We start from the raw sequence: 19,443 nt of genomic DNA, 5'->3' as shown, positions 1-19,443 counted from the left end.
ATGATTACTTTTGTTGTCAATTTATGTGTAATTTATGCTTTTAAGAGTAATTTTCCATTTTCATAAGCATTGTTTGTAGACTACAGCTTCATGGGTTTATGGTTGTCATGGCAACAGTGCTATTAGTACTACAAATTTTTTAATAAATACCACATTAGGATTCTGCTTTGTTTTGAGCATCTACTTTTGTGTGTTATTACATGAGAATATTGGCTACTCTCACCCAGCCCCTTAAATGTCAGATTCAGGACTTCACAGTTTACAAGATCTAGAGAATTAGTATGTATTTTCTTAACTTCAGGTTCTTAAAAAAACCTTTTGAGCTTTTTCAAAACATTGAATTCTAGATTGTTCTCTCTAGTAAAACAGTAATTTTTGGTATTTACTGCCAGAATGTATTATCCAGTTGCTCTTTTTCCTGTGGAAGGTCAGGATTCCTCAGTGTTGCATCACATGAAAGCTACGTTCCTCAATCAAATAGCCTGGTCTTTTGGTTCTTTTTTGTCACTCTCAAGTTTCCCTTTTATTCTTATGTTACCCTGTAATGGCAGCTTATGAGAAACAGGAATTGAAGGCACTTGATGGAAATGTGAAGCTTTGAAAAACTTGAAAAATCATTTTATCTTAGAATTTTACTTGCACTGAACAGTAGGCAGCACAGCCAGAGATCAGAAGAGGAACCCGTACAGCTGAGCTTTGCCCACCACTCCTGAAACATTTCCACTTCATCCTGCCTGGCTGGAGAAGAGTGATTTGAAATCTTACCAGTAGGCAGCTTCTTCCCCCTAATGTGCCACAAGTTCATTTGCTAGGGTGTGAAACCTTCCACTAAGGGAAGAGAGCTTTTTTACAGCATCAAACCACCCGCTGTGGCAGTCAGTGTTCAGACTGAATTCATGGCCTGACACAGCTCTCAGCTTGTTACTTTGGGTTCTGCTCTTTGATTCTTTTATCCCGAGCAGTGGTCTGTCTCATCCTACATGTCTTTCATCTGCTGCCTCCACTCTCCTTCTGTCTAGTCTGTCTCTCTTGAATTTGTGCTCAGAATCATCTTCAGGGACTCCTGGGCTGCACCAGTAACATCAGAAGGATTATAAATGTTTCACTGTGAATCTAAACTTTTCAAGGTGTCTTGTAAACATGTTTCACTAGACAGAATTGCTGTATGTGGTGAGAGTAAATTAGAAATATCCAGGCAAAGAAAAGAAGTATCTGGGAAAATCAGCCTCCTTAGCATCTCCTTATCACCATGGTGCATTCACCTGAGGAGCAGCAGAACCTGTCCTGCCTTTCCAAAGAAACTCTGGAAGAATTCAGTTTGATTCAGTGATTCAGGCTAGATGTCTGAAATCAGTCAACCTGAAGTTTATTTGCATTCTTCCAAGATGAAAATATGAAAGCTTTAGAGCAGTCCAAGAATGAAGGCTTGGTCCCTAAGGACTGTTTTAATGTACAATGGTGGGTGCTGAGGGTCATCCATTATGTTGCATCACTATAGAGTAAAGTCAAAAAGGGTGGGAAAGGGAGGCAACAGATGCGACCCAACTCCGGTGAGGTGACACCTTAAGTGACACTGTAGGTCTGTTAAAGAGGATCAGGCTTTGTTACTGCTGTGAAGAAATGTTCATCTCTGTATAAGTAGAGATGATCTTAATGGATCAAAAAAAGACATGGACTCTTTACTTTAAGAAATGCATTGGTATGCAGAGAATAGATAAGGATAAACTTGATTAATAATATTAAGAATGTAAATTAAGTGCTCAGAGAAAAAAGGATGACATTTCATAAAATTCAAAGGTAAAATCCCATTTAAAAGGAAAATGGGACTCCTGAATGCAGTATATAACTATTTCCCACTTTATTGTTCTTATCAGAGCATTTTAAAAGTATCAAAAATGATTTTATGTTTATATGACAACAAGGACACTACCATGATAGATGCCAAAATTAAAATTTTGGGAGGGGAAAGGCCTTCTGTGTTGAGATTGCAAAACTCTTACTGCAAAATACTAGTAAGAAATATGTTCATTTGACAGTTAGTTAGTAATTGCTTGTTGAAGTATGTTCTTGGACTTAGATGTAGCATGTGGTAGTGGAGATGTATGGCACTAGAAGAGAGCATTGTATATAGAGATTCTTATGTGCTAATACTAACTTTTTAATAATTTCATTTTAAAATAGATGCGGAAAATTCACAAATTTTCAGCACAGCAGAAGTATGTTTTTGAAAAATATTTCTGGAATTCCAATCTGGTAGACTGATTTGATTGTAGAGATTCAATTTAGTTGTCCTCAGTTTAAATTATTACTCTCTGTAAATTCATGTACTGATTTGATGACCTGTCCAAACAAATTGTTACCAGTATGTCTTCACTGAATCTAAACAAGGGAACTGGTGGGAATGTTTTCTTAACTGGTTTTCCATTTTGGTGGTAGTTTCTAAATCACTGTGTCATAGCTTGTACAATCCACTGCATGCAATAAAAATACATTTTGTAAAATCTCTACAAATTTGCAGAGGATTTAAGCATTCTTTTGATAATCAATAGAATATTCCTTTGTTGACCCTTCTACCTATTTTGTTGTAATGACATAAACACATGTTCTGCCCTTCTGTCTCTTAGATGTTCAAATTAAATTTGGGAGAATTCTTTTTTTCCTACTTTCTGGTATGCAAATCTCTATTGATCTTGATTCTTACTGGGTTGTTGAAATTGACAGAATAACGTAGTTTTGTCTGGTTGTATATATCTATGTTTATCTCTTCCACTTGCTTGAAAATAAGTGTTGATTCCATTTCTTTCAGTGCTGCTTTGGGCTGGGCTGAACTGACTCTCCTCCGCTCTCTTTGCAGCTGTGTGCACTGCAATGTTGTGTACTCTGACGTGGCAGCACTCAAGTCCCATATTCAAGGTTCTCACTGTGAAGTCTTTTACAAGTGTCCCATCTGTCCCATGGCGTTCAAATCTGCTCCCAGCACGCACTCCCACGCCTACACACAGCACCCGGGTATCAAGATAGGCGAACCAAAGTAAGCAGAATTCCTCTTCTACTGCACTTGCCTGCCTTTCATTGACTTGTGGAATTGCATTCTGTCCTGTGCTGACAGCCTGAAGTACAGCCTGCCTGTACCTTCTGTACAGCCAACAGTTGATTACCCTGTTGGTGACCTGTAACTCGATGTAACATTTTAAATGAGGTTTTAACTGGTGATTTATTTGGCAGAGGTTAAATTTCTGTGAACGTAGCAACAGCAGTTCTTCAAACCTTGCACACTACAGTAACTACAAAAACAATTTGGGCAGGCAGAGAGTGTGTTGCCTGTGCTTATTTTGTAATCTGTTTAGCTCTTGGCCAGCACTGACCATTGGGGAAAGACATTCACATGGGACCAGTGTGCTGCTGCTGGTTTATCTGTATGGTGTCACCCAGTGCCTGTAGTGCATGCAGCTGGCATAGGTTTGGAAAGCTAAACAAATCCATGACTGAAAAGGAGGAATGTAATGCAGTTGTGTGGCACTACAGGTGTGACCACAGAATCTCAGTTAGATTCTTGTTCTTCTGAAGTAAAAATTTTGGAACAAATTTAAAGACGGGTACAGCAGCCTTCTCTGCTTGGAAATGCAAAGCTTTTGGTTGTCATGGTGTGTGTAGAAGACATCTGACCTTCAGAGGTTGGTCTCAGCCCTCCCTCTGGGCATGGCCAAGCTAGGTGCCTGGTTCTTGCAGGCAGGGCAGAGGAGAAGGCCCAGGTCCTGGGCGCCGGGGAGGTCGGGTGAGCTGTCTCCTGCCAGGGGCTGGGGCCAGGCCCAGGGGGCTCTGTGGGGGCTAAGCCCCCTGGTTAGGGGAACAGGACAGGGTGGGTATATGGCTGCCTGCCCCGGGCACTCCCTGGCACCATGTGATGTGCAATTGCATTACACGTGGCTATGTGGAACAGAGGCTGTGAACTATGTGCTGTATGAAAAATGAAGTTTATGTGCAGTGATTTTCCAAAGGATGGAATCAGATTATCTTAATGTAGGGAAATCGATGGTTGTCATGTCTTTTGGCTCTGTGAAGCTCTCTCCTGTAGAGTACCAAAGATGGTACATGGGTTTTATGGAAAAACAGCTTATATGTGGTTTTCTTTTTTTTCAGTAAAGAGTGTAACTTCATAGGGACAGTGCTAAGATGCTGAGACTTCATGGCTATTCCTATCTTTTTGGATACTAGATATTCCTATCTATATCTTTCCTTTCATTCACTTTCCAACTTAAAAAGTGTGATATTTCTGAAAGAATATAATTATTTAGAATTTACAGATGTATACATTAAGTATAGCAGTAGCAAGCAGTAGCAGTTTGAATGGCTAATCTTGTGGCTCACCTTGAGTTGCCAGGGAAATCATTATTGATGCAATCAAACATACGAATAAGCAAAGTATCAAGTAAATAATTTCCTAGAATGCAATTTCAACTATACTTTTCATTGTAAAATCATTTGGATCAGAGATTTATCTTTCTGGTTTCCCTGTTTTTTTGTCTTTTGGACAGACACTTGACAAGGATCTTCTAAAAATACAGCTATTTTCAAATTGTTAAATAACTTTCCTAGGATTTTGTAATACAGAATTGTGGCTATCATACTGATTTTCAGAGACTAGGCTTTTAGTGTCCAGTACTTACCTAGTTCTTTGTTAATTAGTATATCTACTTCTAAAGCACTTTTGAAATTATATTAATAGATGCATTGCTTTACTAGTTGCACAGCTACTAAAACATAAATAGCTTTTGTTACAATTTTATTGGAATATTGCCTGTCAGATTGGGAGATTTAGGTGGCTGACTGCAAGAGTTGCATACACTCTGAGATGGGTAGCCGTGGTTTCAGTGGTGTCTACATTCCTTCCACAAACAGGTTTTTAAAGGCTTATAAGTTCCAAACAGGGAAATACCATCACTTAGCTCCAGAGCATTAACAAAGTCTAGGCTTGGCATTCAGGAGGTTCAAAGCCATGTACATTGCCTAAAGTAAATTTACCCTGAAGTATATTACCAATTAGGATCAAACAGTCTCTCCCTTAAAGCATATTGCCTTTGCAACCCAAAACAGGTATGTTGTCCTTCAGCCATAATGTGAGTTCAGAAACAGAAGACATTTAACTTTCAGAGTATCCCAAGCAGATGTTGGTGTTACATATGTAACTGTTGTTTCCTGGCTTCTTGTTTGCACTTTTTAATTATTTTCCTTTCCTTTTGTTTGTTTGTTTGTTTCTCCTTCCTACTATTCCCGTATTTTGAAATTGGAGGATGTTTTGAATTTGCTTAATTTTAACTTTTTTCAAGCAGTGTGAAATGGTTGCTTAAGCATGCCAGATCTTAACTTCTTCTGAGAAAAAAAGTTAGCATTGTGATTCTTGCAACTAGATCATCAACATGACTGACATTGTTTATTGTACTTCTGTTTTTAGAATAATATATAAATGCTCTATGTGTGACACTGTGTTTACTCTACAACCTTTGCTCTATCGCCACTTTGATCAGCACATTGAAAACCAGAAGGTGTCTGTTTTCAAGTGTCCAGACTGTTCTCTTCTGTATGCACAGAAACAGCTTATGATGGATCATATCAAGGTGTGTAGGCATCTGTCTTCTCTTGTTTTGTTTGTAGATAATATTTTTCATTAAATATATGCTGTGAGAAAGTACTGTAAAAAGGCACAGAATAACCAGCAACCTGCTCAGTGAGAGCCATGTTAATAATTCCAAAAGAGTAATCTGTGAATAAGGTTCTCAGGTGTTAAAATGTTATATTTGGTATGGTCTGCAGTCTATGTGTGATGTAATGACTGATGCAGTTTTTCTATAGGAACGTTGATCTTGATGTATAAGAAATATCTCAGTGCATCGTGTCCAGTGGGTGATTGTAGCAGAACCAAGAATGTATTGAATGGGGTTTTTTTGTTTCTACGATTACCTGTAGGAAAAATAATTATGTATGCAATGGCTTGTCTTGTGTTTGTGGAAGAGACCTTGGTAATGGGAACCACGTTCAGCAGTACATTAAGTCTAGGCTCAGCAGTGATCTTTGTGGCCCAGATCCCTGCTGACCCATTCCTATTGGGTCCATTGCATGTGTGAAACTCAGACACACAGCTGAAGCCCAGGTCTTCCCAAATGAGTTATTTTCTTGGTAGGCTGAGGTATCACACCAGCATGTGGCACTGGCTAAGGAAATTGGAGAAGGAGAAGGTGGAAGAGTTCCTCCCTTCTTACTGCTTGTTTAGTGAAAGGCTAGCAATGAATCAGTGAGGAAGCATCGCTACTGAATTGCTGCAGGGAGCTGGAGGACAGCTGGTTAGACACCTCTTACTTATCCCCTGGTCATGGGGACCCATCAGCCCTGCACACCTTTGCTTCTAAGGACTGTTAGCAGTGCAGCCCTAAGTTAAGGGTCCTCATAGCCTGGGCATGGAGTAAGATAGGGCTTAACTCAGCCTCAACATAAACTCTTAATATATCCTAAACAATATAGTTGCCTGATCTCTCCAGAGCTGCCTTTCCTTGTCTTATTTACCAGTGTGCCAAGTCAAAATTTGTAAGTAAAAACTTTTCTTTCTTGCAAGTCTCTAGTCACCTAGTTTGAAATGAGGATGCTTAACTAGTGATGATAGGTAAGTAAAGCAAGGAATTAAACTTAACATGAAGTAGTTCTTGAGCCCTTTTCTCCTCCCTACTTTTGACTCAGAGGGTCTTTGCATTTTGTCAAACAACTGTACATGTCTATGTTAGTTTCATACTTTTTTCTCTCTCTTTTATTCTAGTCTATGCATGGAACTTTGAAAAGTGTTGAGGGGCCACCAAACCTGGGGATAAATCTGCCCCTCAGTACTAAACCCACCACTCAGAACTCAGCCAGCCACAACAAAGAGGACACAAAATGTATCAATGGAACAGAAAAGCTGGAGAAGAAATCTCCTTCTCCCATAAAGAAAGCAGAAGCTAAAAAAGTGGCTAATCCTGGCTGGACGTGCTGGGAGTGTGACAGGCTCTTCACCCAGAGAGATGTTTACATCTCTCACATGCGGAAAGAACATGGAAAGGTAAATGGGTAATATTCAATTACAAAATAAATGAATTAAGCGTGAAATCTGAAAGCATTTTCTTCCAAATTCACTTGTGGTTTTGTAATTAATTTCCTCATTATTCTTCTCTGTACTTGTATCTGTTTTATCTTCCCCTCTTTGACTGCTTAGTTTTTGTCATTTTCTACATAGTTCTACTGAGAAAATCCACATGCTACTTATTTGTAGGCTTGTTCATCCAGTGCCAAAATTTCTTCAAGATGGGAAGAGTGAAAGATGTTCCAGTATTTCATCCAAGTCATCTAATCTGATCCAGGTTCTTATTTTGTTCCTTTGTGCCTTCTCATCGCCTTCTCTCTCTTGAAGATTTGCTCTGGGAATGGAGTCTTGTTTTATTGGCCCAGTGAGTGCCAAGCAGCAGCTCAGTGTAAAGGCAGGCTCATTCCAAGGTCAAGCCATTGCTCTATCGTACACTGTAGGTTCAGCCAACAAGTCAGCTGAGATGAACGAGTTGAATTTTGTATTTAAAGCAGCCTGGCTTCAAACAGCTTCCTTAAAATGGATTGAAAGGGAAATAGAGGAATGGTGTCATAATCCAAGTCAGCAGAGGGACAGCTTGATGTCATTGCTGCATCCTGTAGCTCTTCCAATTAAATGGCAGTGCAAAGGTGGGGTCCTGGGGTGGACCCTCGCTGCTGCCTTTGGGACAGACTGTCACTGGCTGCAGCCCACTGCTGGCACACTGCCTCCTGCCCTTCCCCAGGTGCTGGTGGATATGGATGGGTTTGTTCCTCAGTTGGGAAGCAAGGAATTAAACTCATGTTGTGTGCTGCACTGCAGAAAAAGAGTAGAATGGGAAGGGACAGAGGACTTATTTTGACTAAGTGGAGAAGAGCCATCCTAAGTGAAAGTCTGTCCTCTTCAGGATGCTAATGTGCTGTAATAAATGACAGCACATAGCCAGAGGCTTCTGTGTCCCATCAGATGACAGTGCTTATCTATAAAGCCATTGTGCAAGTTATTTTATTCTGCTTATAAACTTTTTTTTTTGAAGAGCTGAAAATGCCAGACTATCTCTGATTTTCTCATGACAACTTCAAGCAAATAGCACCCAGGCCTGACTGACAGGAGACTATTACCATGTTTCTCCTTGCTGACAGGAACTCCCACACTGTTCCTTCAGCCTTCCTGCTGTAGAGTCCTGTAACTACATTGCCAGTCAGTCTCCCTTGGAACAAAACACACCAAACCAAAGGAATATGATTCAAGAACTACATTTTCTTTTACCTGGTTCTCCTTTTACAGCTTGAGGGCATGGAAAGTAGACGAATATCTGAGATGATGTGGTCTCCATTTCATTTCTCCATTTGATTTGCTTTAAAAGATCATTTTTGCATCTGTCCATAGAAGCCACTGTATTGTTACTCGTTCCAGAACTCTTGAAATTTTCAGTTATTGTTAGCTTTCAAAATTACTATATTCAAAAACTAAACTTAGATGGACATAAGTGAGCACAAGATAATAAAGTATGAGAAAGGGGTCTAGTAAATAATGGAATTAAATTACAGTCTGTTTTTCTTAAGAATTATAGCTGTGGTTTAAATGGTCTAAAATTATCTGTGGAAAACATCTTTTAAAAACTAATTAAGCAATTAATGAGCTATTCACAAGATCCATTGTCATGTAAGGTATTTGAAGATTATCAGTTCAAACTTCTGCTTTTGCAGGGTCAGAGTGAAAGTCTGGAGCTGTAATTCTTGTTGGCTGATCCCAGTCTGGATTATTCAGAGATGTTCATAGGAGCAGCATTGACAGCTATCTCCTTTTTGGACAGACTCTTCAGCTTCCAGACAGATAGACTCACATTTTCTGCATCCTCTTCCTAAACTGGTGGATGGAAAGCCAGCTGTAGGGTAGGCAGATTTGTAGCCACCTTGCTGTGACTGTGCCTGATCTGAAAGTGCTATTTTTTAAAAAAATAAATGTTGTTAGTCCAGACAAAAGCTGGTTCTGACAGTTCTCTGCAGCTCCTGGCTTGAACCTGGATTGTGTACGTCTGTACCTGGCCAGGTACACATATGCTGAGCTTCCTAGGACCAGGGTGTGAGTGGGTTTCTACAAAAGAATGGATGTTTTCTAAGCAGGAATTGTTTCACTAATTCTGGCTTGCTGTGCATCTAGTTGAATATCCTCTTTCCTCCTGTAAAGACAAGATCCTATACAACAGATCCTCCTGCACTTAATTACACAACCAGTTTTTCAGTTCTTTTGTTTTTGGCTGCTACTGCAGAAACTAATATATCCAGAATCTTATTTGGGTATTTATCTGGAGTCCTCTCTGTGACTTTAGGAGTGTGGTGTCTGGAATGGTTGCTCAGGTAGTGCCACTGGTGCTCTGAGAGGGACTGAGTGCTGCTGAGCTCATCCCTGCAGCTTTTCTCACAGTGGCCTTGGCAAAGGCAGATGGGCTGCCTGGGTTGAGCTTACGTGTCTGTACAGCTTGGTGCAGGGCTGCTCCCTGACAGAAGCCCTCATCAGACTTCACATTCTGTTTTATTTTATAATTTTTTTCCAGAGCATTGCCATCATAAGCATGCTGCTAAGCTGTGCTGCAGAACACACTGATTAAAGTGTTAGCATTAATGAGTATGCACTGGAGGTACACACTGTAAGGTTGTCACCTTTAACAATTTAAGAGCAAAATATGTTGATTTTCTTTTAATTTTTTTTTTTAATTGGCCTTTAAACATGAAAAGGAAGTTCAGAGTGAACAGTACTGCACCTCTCACAGCATTTATGTTGACTAGCCCCAGTAAAATTACCATATCATGTTTTCTAATGGGCTGCTTCACATTTGCATGAATGACCTTTCAGAACTGCTTTTCATTCCTTCCTCCACTTTCCATGTGAATTTGGTCTTGTTAGCAAAGGGTCTCTCATCCCTCTGCAACAGCTCTTCCACCTCTAGCCATTCCAGACACCACTTTTTCCTCTGTACAGCCCTTCTACCATTCACTCCAGACTTGGAAAAGGATAATTTTCAGTGATGACATCACTTCTGCAGACCTCCACTGTCTTTGTCTGTAGCTGTTCCTGAGCAATGTAGCCACTGGGGAGAATACGGACATCAACACGGATGATTCACATCACAGCACTGAGAGCACAAATATAAGAAGGATGTTTTTCAGTTCCTTTAGCATTTCTGTGTGGCTTAAACTTGTTAATATTTTGGATTGGGAATTCTTTTTTTATTTTTTAATTGTTATTTTTGATTAATACTAGGCCCCAGAGAATGACTCATGTCATAATAAATTGTCCATGTGGATTATTGTGCATCTCTTTACATCCCTTTATATTATTGTGTGAAGATTATCTTTGCTATTGAATGGTTTGAAACAGAGACAAATCTTGGATGGATTCTCCAGAAGAGTCAAGAAGGGTCCAAATTCAAACGTTTATTTATTTCTATGACTCAGTGGCCTCAGTTGGAAAAGTAGAATAAAATTGTGTTACTTGGGTTTTTTTCCATTTCTCAAAATACAGCAAAGAGAAAGTTATTAACCCCATGGAGGAAAACTATGACAGCTCATAGAGCAGGAAGAAGCAATCCAAGGAATGTTATTTTCTTTTTAGATACTTGAGTGATTGTACGAAACTGTCTGTTCTTCACTCGTTCCTGACTAGCAGACGTGAGCTTTCCCTAAGACTGGAACACTTGAAGTCTGGTTCCCTGCTGTCGGATTTCTTCTGGGAAGTTTCAATAAAGTCAATTTCTTCTTCAAATCCAGGAGACCTTGATTCTATCAGGAATCATTGCACTGAACGAGAAGTGTAGGATCCTGATCCTGACTGTGATTTTTGAAGAGTAAACTGGAAAAGTAATCTGGAAAGATCTCCAATTAGATGTGTTTGGTCACTGTTTGAATTTTACTTCTAAGCTGCTGTTTTGAATTCCTTTTTACTGCCGAACTAGCAAAAATTACAGATACAAGCTTGAACAATCTAGTTGCCTGTGAAAGGAAGTAGGAAGTCTGATTGGGAATGTTTCCATTTCCTTACTGCAGCTGCTCCATTTGATAAGATGTTGAGTGAGCTGAGTCCTAAGACTGATGGAATTTAGGGAACAGGACAACGTCAGTCTTTCTTAGGGCTTTTATAGTCTGCAGATACTTGAATTCCTTTGGCCATGTTCAGCTGCAATGACACAGATAGAGACTACTCCATCCTTATCAGCTTCCTTCCTTTTCTTTCTTCTTCCACTTAACAAACTGTGACATAAACCCACAGAACTCCCCAAACAGATGTTCTTCAGGTTGGTTCCAGACCATACCTCTCATTTCTGCATCACTTTTCTCAGCCCTCTTGGAGTGTCAGTGTCTGTGCTGTTTTGCTGTGGTCTGTATGATGAGCTCCTCAGTCAGTCACTGCAGACATAGGTTGGTGATGGGAAGGGAAAGGTCACTTCACAGTGAGAGCAAATCTCATGGCACTGCCTTTACTTCTCCAGACATAACCCACCCATCTTCCCTGCTCCTTTGGTGGAAGGAGTTCTCTTCCCCCACAGTCTGGCACTGCTTTACACTGAGTCTGTGTTCATGGTGATGAGTGATGAGTGATGCTTTACCCTGGTGATGAGTCCTGTGGCCACACTGCCTGGGAAGAGGTCTGGCTCCTGTGCTGCTGCAGTGTTGCTGCAGGGTGGTATGTGTATGTAGTTGCAGGTACAGTACCAGGCACTGGTGAGTGATGCTTCTTTCCTATTGGCACATGCACTTCTTTTACTGATATTTTTAAATTAATGTGTTTTTCCTATTTTTTTTAAAGCAAATGAAGAAACATCCATGTCGACAATGTGACAAATCTTTCAGTTCATCCCATAGTTTATGTCGTCACAACCGTATCAAGCACAAAGGCATCAGAAAGGTTTATACGTGCTCGTAAGTTGTACTTTTATTTACTTAGAGTATAAACCAACAAAAATGTTGTTCATTGAGTTTGTTTTCTTGATTGCATAAAAGCAATCAAGTGTCCCAGAGTACAGTATGTTTCAACATTGGAAATATCAGGAGAAAGACACTGCCAAAGCACATGAGGGGTTTAGAAGTAATGCAGCTGGTTCTGTGTGGGAGGACAAAATGCAGATTGTGAAGGACAAGTTTGTTCTGTTTGAGGCTGGAGAGGGAGCTGAGAAGGAATTACTAGTTCTAAGGAGATAAAAGTGTTCGGATTTGAAAGCAGAACTGAGTATCATTTGGAGCTAGTGTTCATTCTACAAGGAACTGCTTTCCCTGCAAAGTTAAATTTAGGAGAATTTGGGGGTCTAATAGAACGTATGCTTTGGTGATGTTAGCAGAGGCACAAAAAACAAATTCAGTGCTCCCAGATTTTATTCAGACTCACACTTTTTTACAATTTTGAATATTATCTTTAGAGGACTTCTCATTTGCTCTGAATATAAATTGCTTGAGCATTTCTAATTTTATTTTGTAATTATGCTCTTATTTATAACACCTGTGCAATTGATTGGGAAAACATTGTCACTGCCTTCAGGAAAACTGCAGTCTACTCTGGAATTACTTTTAGTCCTCTTTACATTCTTCAGAGTACTATGTCTTGTCTTAGCATGGCATTTGAATATGTGCATGTCCTCTTTGTGTTTGTGTAGGCACTGCCCAGACTCCAGACGTACTTTCACCAAGAGGTTGATGTTAGAAAAACATATTCAGTTGATGCATGGCATTAAAGACCCTGATGTGAAAGAAATGACTGAAGCAACCAATATGGAAGAAAGGGAAGTAAAAGAGGACACAAAGGTAATCACTTAGAAGATTCATTCACTGAGAGTGAATATTTGTGGGTATACAGGCAGGATCTTTAAATAGATGAAGGTATTTTGACCCCATAAATGTTTGATCTTCTGTGAAGCGGAGGCAAAAAAATGTCTCAGAGGTTCCAGCAACAAATTCAGTCATATTTGAACTAGGAGATGTTTCTGGAAAGACTCTGTGTTTGGTTTGATCACTGAATGATGGAGAACGTTTGTTTTAAGAGCACCTTTCTGTAATCAAGTCCTCTCGTAGCTATAGGAAAGCTACAGGTTATGTAGAAGTCATGTGACCTTCTTCTAAATACCCAGCCTTGAGCTTATTTGATACTAATTTCACTGTGAAATTAGTTTTAAAAATCATGCATGTTGATTCATTCTTTGGCAATATGTTAGTTTGTTTCTTGTCGAGTCAAATTTCAGGCATAAAATAACATTAAATAACTAAAATGGAGTTCCAGAAGGTAAACCCCTAGCTTTCCTATCTGTACAGCATAAAATTGCTTGTGTTAGTTCAAATATTGTATTTCTTAAAGTTGTGCTGGAATCGACAAGGGGAAGAATCTACCAAGTCCCAAGCAGTTGTTTAAGAACTGCACATTTATGCTCACAGGATATACCATTTGTGGCTTTTTTTTTAGGTTCCTAGTCCAAAGCGTAAATTGGAAGAACCTGTACTGGAGTTCAGGCCTCCACGAGGTGCAATCACTCAGCCACTGAAGAAGCTAAAGATAAATGTTTTTAAAGTTCACAAGTGTGCTGTTTGTGGCTTTACCACAGAAAATCTTCTCCAGTTTCATGAACATATTCCTCAGCATAAATCTGATGGCTCATCGTACCAGTGCAGGGAGTGTGGACTCTGCTACACATCCCACGTGTCCCTCTCCAGACACCTCTTCATTGTGCATAAGCTGAAGGAGCCTCAGCCAGTATCAAAACAAAATGGGTCTGGGGAGGATAATCAGCAGGAAAATAAACCCAATCATGAGGATGAATCATCTGACAGTGCAGCCTCAGACAGAAGGTGCAAAGTATGTGCAAAGACTTTTGAAACTGAAGCAGCCTTAAACACTCACATGAGAACACATGGCATGGCCTTCATTAAGTCGAAAAGAATGAGTTCAGCTGAAAAGTGATCAGAGGATTTGTGACGCAGAAATCTCTCTCCACATTGGAATACTAATAATGTTTTTGCTACAGAAAGTTCAAGGTATAATAGTGTTAACAGTACTGTTCGGCTGTTGCAATATATTCTGCATAAAAGTGTCCACCTCATTGTCTATACGCTCAAAATCATTGAAGCAGTATTTGAGTTTAAAAGAGTTTGTATATATTTAAACTAATAACTTTTATACTCTTTGTTATGTGTTTGTATTGTATCTAGTGGAAACTTTGGGTTTTTCTGTTTTGTTTCTGTTTTTTTTTCTAGTAAGTTTCTTTAAAACAGAGTTCTGAATGCTGGGGCAGTTCCTTAGGTTTGCTGAAACTGTTTATTTGCATGCTTCTGAAAGAAATTAGCCAAAGGAGGTGCATCAGAACACAGCACTTGGAGGGGAGTGGGGAGGGGATGCAAGCTAAGGAGAGACTTTAAATTCCAAGAACTTGTGCTTCTAAATGTGTAAGGAAGCTTTTAAACTTTCTCATAAAAAATAAGTACTTAAAAAAAAAAAAGTACCACTGCATATATAAAATGCAGTGCTGGTTTTAGGTGGGAACACCAGAAGAGGTGCAGACCCCCTAGAATGATAAAGTACTTTCAAAAAGTGTAATTGCACAACTCTTATGTATCATGAAGTGATTTTTTAGACCATCAGGTGCTTGTGATCAAAGCTCAAATTGTTACAAAAAGGGCTGAGCTGCTCTAAATTTATCAAATAAGATGTAATTAGAGGAATAGGTTTATAATGATGATGTTTTTTGTCATGTAATTTATTAAACATTATATAGAAGCGAGTACACGGCATTATGTATTTTCCTTTATTTCTGGTTATTGGGAGAAAATAGTGAACCCTTGCTGCAGGGGTTGGTGTTTCCCAGCTCTGTATGCCAATGCCAAATGTTCTGGTGCTCAGTGTCAGATACAACCACAAACGTCAAGAAGCTAACACCAGCCTGTGTGAGTACAGCCGGGGCTTTCAGCTTTAGCACAGACCCCACGAAGCTAGTTCAGCCATTTCAAACACGTATCGAGTATCGCTTTCACACGGTCCAAAAAGGTACCATACTGTCCCTTTCATATATAGTTCTCTGTGAGAGTTATATTTTTGTTTGGTTTTGCATTTTATACCTTGTATGTATCCCTAAAAAAAATTTTTGTACTTTTTTTTAAAACAAATTGTGTATATATAGATAGCTGCATGATTACAGTAGTAATTGTTCTGTTCCTTAAAAGTCTTGCTGCTGTCAGATGTTACTATACACTATGTCCATCACAACTGTATTAAACACATTTCATATGTAAATAAATGTGGAGCATTTTGCCCCTAAAGATTTGTGAGATTCTGTTATTTATCATTAAATTTTAACAGTTCTGAAAATTGAAGTGTTTGGAAAAAAATATGGATCCTTCTCAGCCACCTCTGTAAAACTTTGTAGTCACTCTAGAAATGGTGTTTCAGATACATTAGTTCCACTTTCTCTCTTCATCCTCCTTCTTAATTTGGTTCATTGGTAAATGCTTGTTACCCCATTTATATTACTGGCATATTGAGTGGTTTTGAGGTACTTCTCCATCCTAAGACATACAGCTGGCATGGCAGGATTGTAGTGTGTGATGTACACTGGCCATCACTGCCTTTCCCATTCAGTGTATACCTCTTGAACACTTGTTTGTTGATGTGCACTGTCAACTGTACAACAAATGAGTTATCACTATGCAGAATGGTGTTTTGTATACAGTGAACAGATAATAAAAATTGAATTTTCACAGCGATTATTAATACTTTTGTTTATTTTCCTTTTTAGCTCTCTTGTACCCACAAGGGGATGCTGTGATCCAGTAACTTAGGTCATTGTTGGTGCTGCCAAGAGGTAAAACACTGAAAATTACTGACAAGCCCCCTGAAAGCTGTTGAGCTGGATGTGAAGGTGCCCACCCTGCCTTTGCCCTGTGACAGGGGCTCAGCTGGGTGGCAGTGAGCTCTGTTTGGTGTCCTTTGGAAGATAGATTTAACTGTCCTTCCAGTGCTCTCTTGAAAGGTTTCAGGGATAGTGAACCACCCTGTAATCTCTAGGCTCAGAGTTTGCACACACCTGAGTGTGTCAGGGAAGTGCAGCTTTTCCTGCAGGTAAATGGTCCCTTTTCACAGGCAGAAATCCACTCTCCTGGGGGAAGGGGAGAGGTGCTCTGTGAGGACTATGGCTGCTTCCAAATAAATGCCAGACCAGGGGTCAGGGTGAGATTTAGTGGAACAATTAATACCATAATGCTTTTCTCAGCGTTTCTGGCTTTGCTTTCCAACTCCTCCAGATGTTGGGGCTTTTCTTTCCTTCTAAGCAATTCCAGATTCCAAGATACCAGCAATGATAAAGGCCTGCTGGGTACCTCACTCTCTAGGAGAGATTTCCAGTGTCCAGGTGTGTCACGGTGTGTCAGGTGTGTCACCCAGCTCTTGGGCACCCTCCAGCCTGCACTGAGTATGTGCAGCTACAGATCTGTCACCTCTTCCTGCCAGGAAGATCATTTCCCAAAGACCAGGAGGTGAACAGCCTGTTACACAGCAATGTGAGACACCAGGGAAAAGGCACAGATCACAGTTTGCATGCCTAGAGTAATTATTTCCTCTTGTAAACTATAAAGAAAATATTTAAATGTTATTACAAGGGATCTGACATTTGAATTGTTTGCTTTTTCCTTAATGTTGTGACAGTGACAGTGAGTGACAATGATGGCATTAATACTCCTTTTCTACACCTTCTCTCCTCTGAGGATTTAACAGTAACGTACTAGATTTCATGAAACCTCTCTGAGGTAGGAAAGGGATCATTTAGCCTCCACTTTGTTGCAGCCACTCTTCTGAGTGGAACACAGAGGTACTTAACATTGCACATCGACTCTAGCAAGCAGATTATAACAGAAATACTAATTAAGGCTTCAGTGAGCATTTAGGCAGTCAGAAGAACATGTAAGTGTCAGGGCTGGGGCTAACGATTGGCTTTTTCTCTCTACTCTCCCCGTGCAAAGGCAGTGATTGCTGAGCTCTGTGGAGGCAGCACCTGACAGATGTACCTGAGTGTCTGTGTATATATTCATCTATAGATGCTCCTTATGCTGCGTGTTTCCCATCCAATCCCTTCCACTCTTCAGTGAGGCAGGGAGATGACTGAGACCTCTTCCCAAATACCCCCATACAGAGAAGCTGCCTGGCCAAGACTGCAGCCACCCGTGAGGGCAAGGGGCAGCTGGGGCTGTCCTCAAGGCTGTGCACACCTGGGGGCTCTGGGAAACGGCACGGAAACAAGGCAGTGGGGCTGCAGAAAATGGGGGGCAACAAAACAAAACAAAACAAAAACAAAACAAAACACCTGGGAAAGTTTTGAATGTGTCTTCATGGGGACACGCACAGTGGGAGACTAACAGCAGATAACAGCGTGGGAGCTGACAATAGCCCGGTGAGGCGGCAGGGAGCCCTGCCCATTGTGTACGGGGCCGCGCTGAGCCGCCTCCCAGAGCGTTCAATTTGCCAGCAACAAAACTGCCCTGGAGAGAGGCAGCGAGAGCGGCCGGGAGGAACAACGAGCCCCAGGTCAGACAGAACCACCGCGGTCTGTGCAATCAGCCCCGCGGGCAGCCCAGCGCTGCCCCACGGAACAGCCGGCGCTGGTTGCCCTCCAGCCAGCGGTGGTTGCCCAGGCCCGTGCCAGCTGGACCAGCCCAAGGGTAACGATGGGGAGGCTGCGGCTGGGAGAGCAGCGTGGTCAGAAGGGACGGTCTGGCCGGGACCGCGGCTGCTGCACCTGTCTGGTGTTTCTAATTTCCGGAGGGCATTTACAGATGAACAACCTGAGGTGCCAAAAAACGGCGCAAAAAGTTCTCAGCCTCTGTGTCTCTGTGGGGAATTCATTGCTGTGGGTCTATTTAGTTTTAAAAGGATTTTTATATGACTCTGACCTTTTAATTCTGTTAATATTACCTTTCTCAGTATGCCCAGCATACACACGCAGCTGCCAGGCTAATAATGGGACAAAGGAAATCTATTTCATTTAAAAACCTTTCTCAAATATTAGGGCAGTTCAGGAGTCAATTCTTTGTATTTGAATTTCAGATTATTACTAAAAGGTTATCTGTCTGGGCACCTGGAAGGACTGAGGGTGGGTACGGGGAGTGCAAAGAGAAATAAGCAGAGAAGAGGGCAAACACAGCAGGAACTGCACACACAAACTACATCCCTGGGCTTCACACATCAGCTGGGCTCCCCAGCCAGCAGTGGATGCAGAAGGAGCACAAAGAGGGAGACTTCTTGTCTCCTCCCTGAGCACTTCTTCTCTTTGAAAAAAAACATGTATTTTCTCCTCAACAGTGACCATACAAAACTGGTTTTAATGCTACTTCTTTCACAGCTGGAAAAAAGATGGCTTTCCTCCTTGGGGGAGGAGTTTGTCCCCAACCTTCTCACAGGGCCTTTAGGGATTGAAAGGCCACAATAAGGCTGTGAAAAGACCTGGTAGAACAAGGCATTGGAAATGACCCAAATTCATCTGGAAAATGAACTGGACACTACAGTTTTCATCTCTGACCCCCCCGGTTTCTACTTTGAAGGAAAAAATGCATTTTGAGCAGTAATGTGACTATAGGCAAAATAATCTGAGCATCATGTCCTTCCCAGATATGCCTGCTAATGCAATTTTGCAGAAGGCTTTATCCACTTCATGTATTTTATATTCTAAAATTCTGCAATTTTGCATTCAGTGATGCAGGGATATGTCTGCACTGCATTATAAGTATTGCTCTCCCCCAGCCCGGTCACCACTTGGCTAACATTGCCATAGCTCTTGTGCCAAATTAATATTGAAGGTCAAGTACAACAATATTTCCTGATTTAAGTGACTGTCACTTTCTCAGTTAAAATGCAGCGCAGTCCCTGACGAATGCAGTCAGGCTGTAATTGGAGGAGCTTCTGTCTCAAAATATCACTTGGCCCTTGCATTAGCATACTGTTGCTTTTAGCACAATGAGATGAATTCTTTATGTGCAGAGAAACATCTCCTCACCAAGCAGCACCAGCACTGCTCTGAATGGCTTACCCCACCCAGACATTCCCACTCAGGCTGTGCTCCACTCCTGCACTATCAAGCACTTCCCAAACGCTCATAAAAGTCAAGGCACAAGCATCAAATACCAGGCTATGGCCAGAGGCAAACTCATATGCATTGAGCTCAGTGATCAGGGGCCAGACTGCCTATGATTGAGGCCTTCAAGACCCATCATGTATGCCATTTCTTTTTTTTTCTTTTCCTAGGCAGTGTCTCCATTTCTTTTTTTTTCTTTTCCTAGGCAGTGTCTCAGCCTCAGTTCTTCAGTGCAGGTTAATCAAATAGCAAAGTAAACGAGTAT

The 19,443-nt window shown here is 40.9% G+C and overlaps 1 protein-coding gene across 4 annotated transcripts in view; it reads left to right on the top strand.

The window, feature by feature from the left end:
• ZNF532 (zinc finger protein 532) overlaps positions 1-15,820 on the top strand; it is a 34,413-nt gene extending 18,593 nt beyond the window's left edge. For 2 of the 4 annotated variants that reach the window (XM_030468059.1, XM_030468056.1), the window contains exons 5-10: positions 2,855-3,031; positions 5,453-5,615; positions 6,806-7,084; positions 11,891-12,003; positions 12,732-12,879; positions 13,532-15,819. In XM_030468059.1, the coding sequence (XP_030323919.1) occupies positions 2,855-3,031; positions 5,453-5,615; positions 6,806-7,084; positions 11,891-12,003; positions 12,732-12,879; positions 13,532-14,026 (1,375 nt within the window). In that variant the 3' untranslated portion in view covers positions 14,027-15,819. Of the gene's footprint in view, positions 1-2,854; positions 3,032-5,452; positions 5,616-6,805; positions 7,085-11,890; positions 12,004-12,731; positions 12,880-13,531 lie in introns of all 4 variants that reach the window. The other 2 variants (XM_030468055.1, XM_030468054.1) reach the window with 2 other exon arrangements.
• Positions 15,821-19,443: the final 3,623 nt, after the last annotated feature.

Source organism: Calypte anna, chromosome Z, assembly GCF_003957555.1.
Source record: "Calypte anna isolate BGI_N300 chromosome Z, bCalAnn1_v1.p, whole genome shotgun sequence".
NCBI classification, from domain to species: Eukaryota; Metazoa; Chordata; class Aves; order Apodiformes; family Trochilidae; genus Calypte; species Calypte anna.
This window is presented reverse-complemented; position numbering and strand designations above follow the sequence as displayed.